Source organism: Chiroxiphia lanceolata, chromosome 7, assembly GCF_009829145.1.
Source record: "Chiroxiphia lanceolata isolate bChiLan1 chromosome 7, bChiLan1.pri, whole genome shotgun sequence".
NCBI classification, from domain to species: Eukaryota; Metazoa; Chordata; class Aves; order Passeriformes; family Pipridae; genus Chiroxiphia; species Chiroxiphia lanceolata.
In genome coordinates, this window is record NC_045643.1 from 5,336,460 (window position 1) to 5,349,257 (window position 12,798).

At 40.7% G+C, this 12,798-nt stretch overlaps 1 protein-coding gene across 6 annotated transcripts in view; it reads right to left on the minus strand.

The window, feature by feature from the left end:
- Positions 1-12,798, minus strand: part of KANSL1L (KAT8 regulatory NSL complex subunit 1 like) — a 59,553-nt gene that overhangs the window by 46,576 nt on the left and 179 nt on the right. For 3 of the 6 annotated variants that reach the window (XM_032693569.1, XM_032693565.1, XM_032693568.1), the window contains exons 1-2: positions 12,415-12,636; positions 5,501-6,618 (exon numbers count right to left, since the gene is read on the minus strand). In XM_032693569.1, coding sequence (XP_032549460.1) covers positions 5,501-6,588 — 1,088 coding nt within the window. In that variant the 5' untranslated portion in view covers positions 6,589-6,618; positions 12,415-12,636. Of the gene's footprint in view, positions 1-5,500; positions 6,619-12,414; positions 12,637-12,798 lie in introns of those variants that run through there. The other 3 variants (XM_032693571.1, XM_032693570.1, XM_032693566.1) reach the window with 3 other exon arrangements.

Sequence of the window (12,798 nt, forward strand, 5' to 3'; positions counted from 1 at the left end):
TGATTGTGTATTAAAGAGTTATTAAGGAGAGCAATGCCAATTTTTTATTTAATATGCATTCAGCACCTATCTAACTCAGAAGCTTTGACATTCCCAGGTCTAAGATTCCCTTGCAGGTTACAACCTGTCAAAGCTTCTGTCTTTCATTAAAACCTTTCAGTCTGCCTTCAGCAGCTGCAAAAATATTAATGCAATTACAGGTTAGAAATTAAGATCCTCACCCACAAGAACATTACTGTGGTATTGTAAGAAGGAAGTCCTGCTCAAAAGCAAGTTTTTATTGCTCTACATGAGATCTCCAATGCAAAACACTAAATGCATGTGGGACCCTAAAGAAGTTGTAAATCCATCTTACAGAAATCCAACCAAGTGAGGTTAAATATATTCTGAAATAATACACGTATCCCTAGTGTGAAAATAGAAGGTAATATAAAGCTATCTTTTCTTTCCTTCCCTGGTAACAATTCTCCTCCCACAGTCTAGTGATAGAAGCCAAGAATTGAGAGAATGGAATTCTTGAAAAAGCAACATATAAAACATTTTTAAATCAGCATATTATTAGCATCTATGAATTTATACTTATTCAAAAGCCCTCACATTAATTTCCTATGCAAATAAGACACTTCCTAGACTTGTAAACTAAATAAGCTTTAAAAACTGGAAACAATTGGGGGTTAGGGGTTAAGAGCAGTATTTAGTCCCGGCAGACTCTCTTCCTCCCCTTCTCAAACCCAGAATTCAGTTCTCATATCATGTATGAACTGAAATTACAGCTCAGAGCGGAAAATTAGGACCTGACCTTGCAAAACAAATAGCCTCCCTTTGAAACATGGCTCGAAGACATGCAATAAACCCCAGCAGTGCTGTCTATAGTGAGGCCTGCAGAACTGCATTGATATTGCTCAATTAGCTGTGAGAAAAAATGCTAGCAAAAATGGAAAATAACCTAGAACAAATAGATTAGGTCTGGAGATATCAGTCATAATATTTTCTTCCTTCCTGTATTCTCCCAGCCTTACTGCTCTCCTCCCCACCAAGTATTTGTACTAAAAGCAGATTTTCCATCTTCTCTCTTCCCAACTAGCAATCTAAGAGGGAAAAAAAAAAAAGAAAATAAAAAAGAAAAAGATTTACAATCTCTTCACACTCATTAAAAAAATTTCCAGGCACAATAAACCCTGTGGGCATGGAAAAATATAACGGCATGTCTTCGTCAGGCTTGAGGTTGCTGGAGAATAATCAGTAAAACATGTTCAGAAATCAGAGGAAAGCCATGAAAACATTTCAGAGGGAAAAAATCCCACCAAATGATGCAAAAGGATTGTATTCGGATGGGGGAAGGAAGACTGGGGAAACAGGGCACAGGACTTTTCATGAGTAGGAAGAGCTACTTAATTTGCAGAAAAATCTATTGCAAGCAGCTTTTCCGTCTAATCAATTAGGTGCATGTATTACATGGAGCGAGCAGCTGTGCCTTGCAAAGAACCCCACTGTCGTATCTTTTGATTCTGGGAGATCACACACGTTAGCGTACACAGAAGGAAAACTCTGCACCCTGCAACTTTAAAGGTTTCCAAAATAATCACCTGAGCAGCAAAGTTCTTTGTGGTACACTGTACTTCTAACCACATCAGGAACACGTATAAAATAGACCAATAAGGATGTGAAGTTGGCCTGGCCAGATACAATGCACAGCTCCTAGAGCAGAGCGTTGCTGAAAAATGTCTGAGTTCACATCCTCCCCCAGTTCACCTTGTTTGAAATTTGTGACCATTTCTATGGATAATCTTTCATCTTTATGAACCACAAAGATCAACAAGTTTCACATAAACTCAGCTGGTGAAATGTTGTCTGTGTTGGATTTCAACTGTTAGTTGTGAATTCCTGAAGAATTACTCATAGTCACCTTCATGATGCCCTCCTTGGCCCTCTGCCTGCCTCAAGTGCTAACACCCAGCAGGGAGCCAGTGAGCAGCACCGACCCTTTGAGAAACCAGAGAGAAGGACTATCATAGCCCCTGTGTGGTGTCTTGGGAATTTCCTATGCCCAAAGGATGGAATGGTACTAAAATACACTACAAATTACTGATGGAAAGTTGGTGCTTTGCCAAAGAAATCTTTCATGAAAACTGACAGGTTAAAGACATTCCATGAGCTGACAATAGCAGCAAAATAACAAAAGTCCTCAAGACAGTGAATTGTTTTTTCATATTTCTTTTTAGCAAATACACAAAGAACAAAATATGTTTTCATTAAGCTCGTGAAATGGCATGAGGCTTTCCAATTACTCCAGACACTGTAGAAGTTCAATAAGTACTGTGAGTTATCAACTAGAAGAATTGCCATCACCAGCAGACCAAGGATCTTTCTTGTCTTGAGGACAGAACCTATGTAAGGGAGGAATAATGGTCTAAATATCTAGTAACAGTTATTTGCAACTAAACAACAAAGGTATTGAAATAGATAGATAAACACAATCTTACCTGAGCAACAAAGCATTGAGATACAGCTCAGAAGAGCTTATGTCAACACTCATTGGGCAAAACTCTTTTCAGGATAATGACAATGAACAGGTTCAAAGTGCTAAAAATAGCTCCAGGTTTTTTTCCTAGTGTGAAGACTTGGAACCAGAATCAACTTCTCCCTCTTGATGGGAAATACACTGTTTTCAGGTAAAATTAGGGTAACTGCAGGTTCCTCCCCACTTTGCACATTGGATTGACACCCCTGCCCACCCAAAAAGGATAAAAAGCACCCCAGTCATGTCAAAAACCAGTCACCAGCATGATTATACCCTCAAGTCTAATGTAGTTAGTACACTGTGATATGGGTAAAACCCAAACATTTTTCCCATTAACTGCTGCATTACTAGAACATTATAGCATCTACAGTTACACATTATGAAGAATATCACAGACAAATTCAGTGTAAAAGTCCTCACTATGAAAAATTAAGTCACAGATGAGGAAATGAGTACTCTCCAACCCACATGGTCATGTTGTTTCCAGGAAGCACTTCGAGTCAATTCCTGAGTAGAGAAAGGCGTTTTGAAGAATGTAAATCTACTTAAGAGAAATAAATAAGGATGTTAGCTTTGTTTCTTTTGTCCAGGTGAAAGGCAATCCAAAAGGTCTTAAAGTGGCAAAGCTCAGGAAACAGCTGATCTCACCATCTGCACTGGTGAATAACCAATTTACCTTTGTCACCTAGAAGAAAAACGCAGCCTTTTAGTCACAAACGCAAATCTTAGGAAGGTTGGAGAAATGAAGAAAAACATTCCAATCTGAAGATAATGATCCATCCAAATAGGACCAAATAGAAAACGGCCGTCCTCACTGCTATGTTAATTTAAGTATTGCCTCAGCCTACCTCACAGACAAATCCTCTGCTTAAAACAAACGGTACTTTAACTCTGAGCGAGCTGCCCCAGCAGCATAACTCAAACACGGGGGATTCTTGCCCTGCCAATGTAGCAAGGCCTTAGCTAAGGCATATCACTAACCTGGTCACCGCTGCACAGCTGTAAGAACATTAAAAAAGGAGGAAAATAAACAACGCACAAAAAAAGGGCCACACTGAGTCAGACTACAGATCATCTACCCAGTTCTCCTGCCTCTTAGTAGTGGCCAAGATAAGAATGTTACAACAGGGCAGGCACAGAGGGAGCAGTGCTTCTCCAGAACACTCCCTTAGCTGCCAGCAACAGCAGCCTGGGGATTTCCTGAGCCAAAGGTGGTGGTTTTGCATTTAATAATCCTCTGTGAATTTTTTCATCAGTGCAACAAAGCAAACTGAATAATCCTTAAGTGGAAAGATAACTTAAGGAACTCAAAAAGCCACAAGAAGAAATAAAGGTAAAGGACTGGCAGGCAGAGTTAGAAACTGAACTGTCCCTGGCAGGAAGAAAAAAAGAAAACCTTCGCACAAAACTTTTGTCAAAGTTTTATATCATCCACTACCCTTCGAAAATCAAGAGTTTCTCAACAATTTTTCTTTTTCTGTTCATACAATCGAAAGATAAGAATCTTACAGGCAAAGCTATTACTCAAAAGTTCAAACATATCAGTTAAGAATGTAGATTCTCCTACACTGGGAAGAGCCCAAATGATGGGGTTTTTTTCATTAAAATATTTCAAAAGGATAATTATTCTTTTGCAAACTCAAACATTTAGGGTGATCCTAACTTAGCTGGCGAGCCATTATGCTTTGGTTGGACTTCAGCACAGTATTTACCATTCTGACAATATGTAAAAGGAAATGAAAGCTTTCTCATGTTTTCCAGGCCTACAGAGTCTAACAGAACTCTGTGATTTAACAGAAAAGCAGTGATTTGATACAGCCGTGCTAGACTGAAGCTATAAACATGTAACAGGGCACAGCTCTTTTCCAATTTCAGAAGCTTCCTTGCTTTCTTCTCAACATTATGCTTTTCAAGAAGCAGACCAAGAATAAGTGTTTTCAAGTATTTTTATTTCTTTTTTTTTCTAGACACTCCCTAACAACAGAGAGGATGAGATCAGTAAACACAAACCTAGTCCTGACTATCAATGCTAGAAATGTGGGTGCCATGAAGCTCCTACTAAGCTGCTGTGTTTGCGTGAAGCTCTATTGTGGCACTGTCCTATCACATATCAACAAACCTTAAGATGTGCTCTGTCTCTCCAGCTCTAGGAAGGGGAAAGCTGCTGTCCTTTCACTGCTTGCTAAAATTTCTGGACTGAAGAGATTGCGTTAATAGTGTAGTAAGGTAGAGGTAAAAAAATAAAAAGAAAAAAGGTTGTAACATCATCAGGGAACAATTTTATTATCTCATTCTCCTACCCGCTGCTGATTTCCAAATCTACAATAATTTGTACTGACAGGATTCCTGCCAATTCAAGACAGTATTAGTTAATACTCATTTCCCTCTGGTTCTTCATGAAAAAGATACCAGCAACAATAAGAACACCACTGCTAGCTACATTCCTAACTGCAGAATGACTTCAGTAAGTAAATTAACATTTTAAAAATTATAATTCAAAGAACCAAGCTTTTTCAATATATAACTCCCAAATACTGGATGGCTTGACACCTGCAACAGATGACAATTTTTACTCATTATCACATCATAGTGGATTTCAAGATCCTAACGTTAACTAATTCTTAATAACTCCAGAAAAAAAGTAAAGTTACTTTCATACTGGCCAAAAATTATCATTTACAGCATTGCTATCACTATTTGATTTAAGCATTACCTGAGTATTGAATTATTAGCAGTACTAATTTAATGCGAACCGATAGGGTGCAGTACAAAACTAGCTCTCCACAATACAGTAAACAACTGCTCCTTAAATGCGTTAATTAGAAGTTCTTACTTTCCCTCCCTGTCAAACCTAGCTGTCACCATCAGTCCTGCTGATTTCAGTAGGACTATCACACAAGAAGGAATGTGCAGATCTAGACCCTTCCATCCTGATTTATGAGCAAGAAGCACGAGTCTAAGCAGGAATTTAACACTTACGCTTCCACAGTTGTTCTTACAGTCTGTTCCTCACCATCTTCATCTGAACTGCTACATGTTGCATCGGAGTCCAGGTCCTTCTCCACGCGAGACAGCAGCCCTCCGGTAGAAAGTGCAAACCCCCGGATTTCACCTGGTGCAACGGTAACTCCGTTCTGTACGTCCACACTCAAACTACTCTCCAAAGTAGTTGCATTGTTTTCTGGCCAACCTTCAGTGCACCTGAGGGAGCTACTGCTCAAAAATCTGTTTGGCTCATGGAAAAACTTCATTCTCTGAAGCTGATGTTTCACAAAGCATTTCAGCTGCTGATCACAGTGCTTGATAACATGCTTTGCCAGGAGCATTTGTAAACGCTTCTGAGTTCTTTTGGCGCGACTGACTTCGATTTGTTGCTTAGTGACACACTGGAGTAAGCGAGCATACACCTCCTCCTGGGTGCAGCTCAAAATCCCTTCTGAAGGCCCGTGAAGAATTTGGTATAATAAATCCCCTTTTATTGTTTCAGCGCAGACTTCCAAAGCCCTACCCAAAAACCCATTCTTCTTGTACCATTTACCATTTAAAAGTTGCATTTCTTCTGCATTACTGGATTCAGTTACATTTGAATCTGAGAGTCTCTGTGCTCCTGCTAAGTTCGGAGATGCGGCCTCTGAAAACATTGCCCCTTTGACCTGTTGCTCAGGTTCTGAGTGACTAATCTGACCAAATGATGTGTCACCACCATTATGTAATGACTTTCTCATCTTGGAGCAGCCGGGCTCTCCTGCTTTCATTTGCTTACCAGTTTTGTTGCTAAACGCAGAATTTGTACTCATTAACAAGATAGACTGATAGCGCTTGGAGGCTGGTGGGGAACCAAAATGCTGTACACTGAAGATATCATTCCTGAGGTTGGGCTCAGCAGTGGGGAACCCCAGGACTGAGCAAGTAATCTGTGCGATGGAGTCCTCTTTTATCTTCTCTTCCACTGCTCTGGAATTTCCCATGCACAAAGCTGTATCAGACTCCATAGCTCTAGAGGACAAAGAAGGTGACAAGTGGATACCATGATCTTTTGTTGCTGCCTCTCTGAGGGCTGGTGTCATTATAGCTACAGTAGGTAGTTTACAGCAAACCTGAAAATAACATGGGCCATGTAAATTTTCTCATTTTCATGACACTGTACAAATACAACAACACTCTTAGACATTCCATTCTTTCAACATTTCATCATTATTCAAAGATTTCATAAAAAGGATGTTATCTAAAGAACATGGACTACACTCCCTCCCAAGTCAAACAAGAACACTCTCTTTTTATTTCATTCAGAGTTTTTCCATGTGCAATGAAAGCCTTTACCTCTCAGGGGAGTAACTGTTCATACCTCATTTCATTTCTGATCCTATCAGTCTGAGAAATAAGACTCAAAAGTTCAGGACTGTCATCTCACCTTGCCCAAACTGAAAAACACGACCATGAACAACATGACTGGTACTATTGGGAGAAACATATTTACTGTAAATCTATATAAAGCAAGCATTTGATTAATTATTATATATTCTCACAAATACACATTAGAAACCAATCATCAAGGTTAATGCTTTCAAAACACAGAACTCTAAGCTCTAAATGTTTTCTAAAAAAAATAAAATAAAAAAAATCTTTCCTATGCCTTTGTATCCAGTTTTTTATTCATCAGGTACTGTCTGTGCAATTCAAACAAAATATTTTCCATAACAATTTGAGAAAAGACATTTTTCTTTACAAGTCCTTTTGCCTGTGGTTTGCCATTAAATGAAGGATTCCCAGACTTTGAGATCAAAAGATCAGCGTCAACCTTCACCCCTTCTTGCCAGCAGCTGTGCTGCCAAGTCATACTGCATCTGTTCCACAGCCTACACAGCAGGAATCACTGCTTTACACTGTACTTACAGCTTTGTTTAGGAGATGGTTAAAGAAGCCCAGTGAATGATTTAACTGAACATGGCCTGCAGAAGACTGAAAGATAAGTTACGGTCAGGTCTTTGTTAAGAAGCTAGAGACAAAACCAAAAACAGTAAGAGAGCAGTAGCAAATGTGAGTGTAGCACAGTAATGCCACAGTAGATTCTCTGTTGAACCACTGTACTGTTTGTGCAGCACTTCCACTGCACCACTTTTAATGTCTCCAGTTTCTCTGATCTCCACAGCAACTGCCTAGCTCAGCAATTTTTAATGCACAGATCCCATAAGGGGTCAATGATTCCAAGACTTAAGGTCCACATAGGGACCTTAAGAAAAGCAAACTCCTTGTCTGAAGCCTTGTCTTGTTTATAACTACAGACTTTTTACGCTGAAGATGTGAATATTAAAGGGAGATATGGAAACCTAAGGATCTGAGAAGTACCAGTCTGGAAACTTGCTCCTTAACTCTCAAAACATGAAGAAAAACAGAGAGCCACATGCTCCAGCACTGCCTTACCTCTCTTGGTATGCTGTATTCACCTTTCATTCCTCCACACGTACTTCAACCATGAGGTTCTCATTCTCCGTACATCACCTATCCAGCATCACCGGGACCAGGATTGGTGGTCACACTGCTAATCCTAAATGATACTACTAAAATCCCCAGGATTTTAACCTTTATCAATAAGCCAATAACTTCAGCCTACCAAGGAATCAGAACAAAGTCCTCCCAGTGGACAGCTGTTCAGGAAGAGCCCCGTTCTAGGATCAAGAAATGCACTGATGAGTGCTGGAACCCTGAACCCTAAAGGCTCTGATGACTCGGTAATGCTCTCAGCATCTGGTTAACTCATGGCTTTGTGTCTTTCCATTCTTGTAAAAGCCAGCAGGCCCAAGAATTTTTAAATCCAGAGGAGTATGGATTCAGACACTTATGCCTGCCTGTCCTCAGCATATGGCAAATAACTGTAGTAAGTCAGAGCAATTTAACACAGCTAAAACATAAGGGGGAATGAAGTGAAGCCCACAGTTCCTCTGTGGGGTTACTTTGAGCTCAGGAGTCCCCATGTTTGATTTGTCCCTTGGAATGTCAAGAACCTCTCCCAGAAGAACATCAGCCTGGTATCTACATACACTGAGCAACCAGTTTATAACTGTTCCAAGTTTACTGTCCACATCCCTTAGTCTGAGTGGTTTAACAGGCAAAGGTTGCTACTCCTGAAAACCAGAAAACATTTACACTCAGCAGAGCTGCTGCTCAAGCAAACAAGAAGTTTGGAGATGTGGAAGACATACCTGTATGAAGATGGAGAGGCTATTCAAAAAAACTGGTAGCACAAAAATTACACAGTACTGTGTTTTAACTTGATCATATTCCCTCAAATATCACATACCCTTCTGGTACAGTTTCAAATTTCCAAAACTGCAATGCATACCATTAGCAATTTTTTTTCCTTGTTTTTTGTTTAGTCTGAGGGACTTCTTTCCCATTCTTTTAGGGGAAAGAGAGGAATAAATCAAAGTACCATCAAATGGAACCACAAACAGTAAACTAAAGAGTTCTGACAAAACACTAACTAATCAGGAGTGCCTGACAGAAGATGCTTAAATTACAATATAGCTAAAAAATAAATAAAATGCTTTTGAATAGGGAAATCGCTGAATTAACCCCTTGCCCAGCAACTTTCAATCCTCACAAAATGTTTCTGCCCTGAGGACAGTCATGTGAGACATTCAGGTGTGTTCATCTCACTTCAGACTATAGACTAAGACTACATAAAAGCTGTTACTGTTCCCGTCTCCCGTTCTTGGTATTTTTCCAAGAAGTTCATACACACACACAAAAAGTCATTGACATATGAGCAAAACAAAGAATCAGCTGCAAAGAAATTATAAACAAATTTTAGTACAAGTACTTAGCTCGACAAGAATTGTACAATTTTCATTTTGACACATTTTATTTCATTTTGGCAGAAAGCTGCAAAAATAATTTCACTCCACCCTTATTGGAAGTGAGTTTCCAGAGCCAAACCTACTATCTTTGGGGGGAAAAAAATAGAAATAAAAGCACAGAGGGAGGGAAGACAAGTACTGCAAAATGGTATTCTGGAAGAGACTGTATTTGCATTCTGCAAAAAGCTTTTTTGTCATAGGTAAACCATTTCAGGAACTTTTTCCATTGTGCACTAGTTGAGGTTTCAAAACCAGAACAGCTGAAATGCTACTAAACTGGCAAACAGTTTGCCTTTCATCTGCTGAATACACACTCCACTTAAAAGACTAAAAAGTATTGTAGAAAGAAAACCTGACATTAAATAAGTACTGGGGAAGGGAAGAAACAAGTACCAGACATGCACAGTACAGCAACTGATGTTTAAAGTGACTTTATGCTTATCCTCCCTTAATGCCTTAATTACCCAGGAGGATACAGCTGGGAACTGCAGTTTATCACAGCCCGACCCTGCACCCCGGTCCCTTCTCTCACCACACCTACAGGTCCCTAAGCCCTCAGTGACTCCTACTCCTTTCTCTCTCCTCTCCCCCAGCTGATTTCTTAGTCCTCATTTCTGCCTTATACCCTTTCCTAGCAGGCTTACCTCACCAGAATTTGCCTAAATCCTGAAACTAGTGTGTTCGTGTTGGTGATTATTGCTCCCTATTAAAAGAAACACAACAAAACCACCCACAAACCTGCCAGCACTCAGGGTGGCATTCCCTCCCTTCCCAGCTTTTGTTTATGGTCCTTTCACTTTTTGACTCTTCCCCCCCTTGCATAACACTATCACTTTGGTTACACAACACTGCAGACAATGTTCTGGGGGATTTTTGCTTAGGGAGAGGACTGCTTTGTCTTCTAGTGGATTTTTTGTTTGTGATCTTTTTGTTTCCAATGACAATAAAACTCCACTTGCATGGGCCTTCATAAGGTTCCTCTGTACTAGCTTTCACTCCTTGTAAATTGAGTCATCTTTCCTCATCCCAAATACCTGAAATTTTCTTGATAGTAATGAGATTTCTGGAGACTAGGGTAAGATTATTATATTTCTTATTTCCTTTTGCTTTGAAATTCAAGGGCCTACAAAGAACACTTCAAATTAATATGGCTATTTCCAGTTTACTCACAGATTAACAGTGTTTCAGATAAGCCAACTTCCACTGTTTTTACCTTGTCTAGAAGGCATTCCAAAAGCAAAGACAAGATCCTGGCAACAGACAGCATCTGGTGAAACACCAGAAAATTAAGCTCAGCAAGAATACTCAAAAATACTCTGTTGCAATTTTCAATTTCGAGAGGCTTTAAGGCCTCTTAGAAACAACCTGCAGAACAGACAGCGCTACACAAGCAAGCTTGATCTGCCCTCAACACAACTGACAAACCTGGTTTCCTACAGCTTTGTGCTGTTTGCCCTGTAATCCCTGGTTCCTCTTGGAAAGCCTTCCTGATAATCACTGGACAAAAATAAAGTGCTCTGGCAGACAGGCACTACTGCGGCACTGCCTCAGCCAAGTGCAGTGGGCAGGACTGACCCTGCTCAGCTTCTCCAAGCCTTGCCTGGTGGGAGGCATCCGCTGGGTGTGCTTCAACTACCCACTTTTCGTTAAACCTACAGGATCATAGTGATTTCTTAGAATAGAGAGAACAGCTCAGTAGTATAGTCTGCATTTCCTCACAGAACAGTTTGCAGCAACTACCACAAAAGAGATATTGGTCCCACCGGGCATGTCCTCGTTAGAAGTATCAAAGGAAAAGGAAAGAAATCCATATTTAACACACCTGGGGCTAGCCTTTAAAAAAAAAATCATCTCAGTAGGCAGCTTTTGTTTTCAGTTCAAAAGCAGCCCAGTTACTCGTGAAATGTATTTAAGCATTTTAGTATTTTGTTCTATTAATAGACTGGAAGAAAAAACATAAACCCAAACAGGATTATGCAGGGAGTCTCAGCTCTCAGCAGCACTCACTGCGTAGGCACAACAATCCAGACAAAACTCCAGACTCCAGTTTTGTACACTCCAGAAGATATAAGCACAAATTCCTCCTCTTCGGCCAAAACCCAACAGAACAAAACATACATGCACACCCCCCCTAAAAAGGATCTCTCCTTGAACACCAAGAGAAACCCATTTAAGACAGACCACCCAGTTCCAGTCACAAAAAAAACATCAAAAAAAGGATGTACTTCAAGTGGAACTCATTAGAATTCATTTATGATAAAATCCATGACTCGGGGTTGTTTTTCTCCCATTTCATGACTGCTTCCAGAGAATCGGGTGTACCTCCCAAGTTTACTACCACAGCATCAACTAATTCCTGTTCAGTCTATAGTACCATTTACAATGTAACATCTGAAGTAATTTCAACATATGTTAAACACTTCTTGTATTACAACAGGTGCATCTGTAAGTAGGTTGTACATATGTCTCTAACAAATATCTGCAGTACTTTCCAATCCATCATAAAGTCCATACCAACATTTCAGTTCTCCTTTTGAATTTCAGCCTTTGAGGAGAGGGCCATAAAACCCGGTCTTATACAAAAGACACTCAACTCTTAGACACTAATTAAGATGATTGGAATTTATACTCCCCAGAACATTTCCCAGGATTTCATAAAATGGACTAATAAGGCAGGAGAGTCCTAAGGCACACGGACTGCTTCTTGAGCTAGTACATCTACCAGGCTTTATCTGGTTTAATTTTTACTATTTCCTTTTTATTAAAGCAAGCAGAAAAAGGAAGTATTTGCCTTTTGACAAAAAGCACACTTTAATAATTTGGATTTCTTTTTTAATTGGCTCCCATTGGAAATTGCAAATCCCCATTTCTAATTTGCTTCCCATTGGTGAGGAGTATGGAATACCTCAGTCATTGCTACCTTTTTTTTTCTGTGAGACACTTCAGAATTTTGCAAGCAGGGAGCTTGCAAAAAAGCGCATGGAAAGGCTTGCTCAAGATCACACAAGAAATCTCAAGGCAGGCTGCGGGACACACCTGGATCTGAGCTGCTCCCTAGAGCTTTCCTAACTATTTTATATCAAGTATCCAGCTCTGTAAGCGGTCTGCAGTCTGGGAAGTCTCGGCCACGGTTACTCCGAGGCAAAGGAATCTCCGTCGGTCGGTTCAGGTTGATTGTCAGAGAGAAGTTTTGATCCAGGATTTAAATCCCGGGTGGGACACTCGTGGCGGGCGTAGGTAGCCCCGCCCCCTCCCGCGCGGGCCCCGCCCCCGCCTCAGAGCCACCGGCTCCGCCCCGCCGCGCGCACGGACCGTTACCACCCCGCCCCCACTCCGCGCATGCGCACCCGCCACTCCCGCCGCGGGAACCAACCGCCGCCCGGCCTCGCCGTGCCTCCGCCGCCTCTCCGCGCCCCGCAG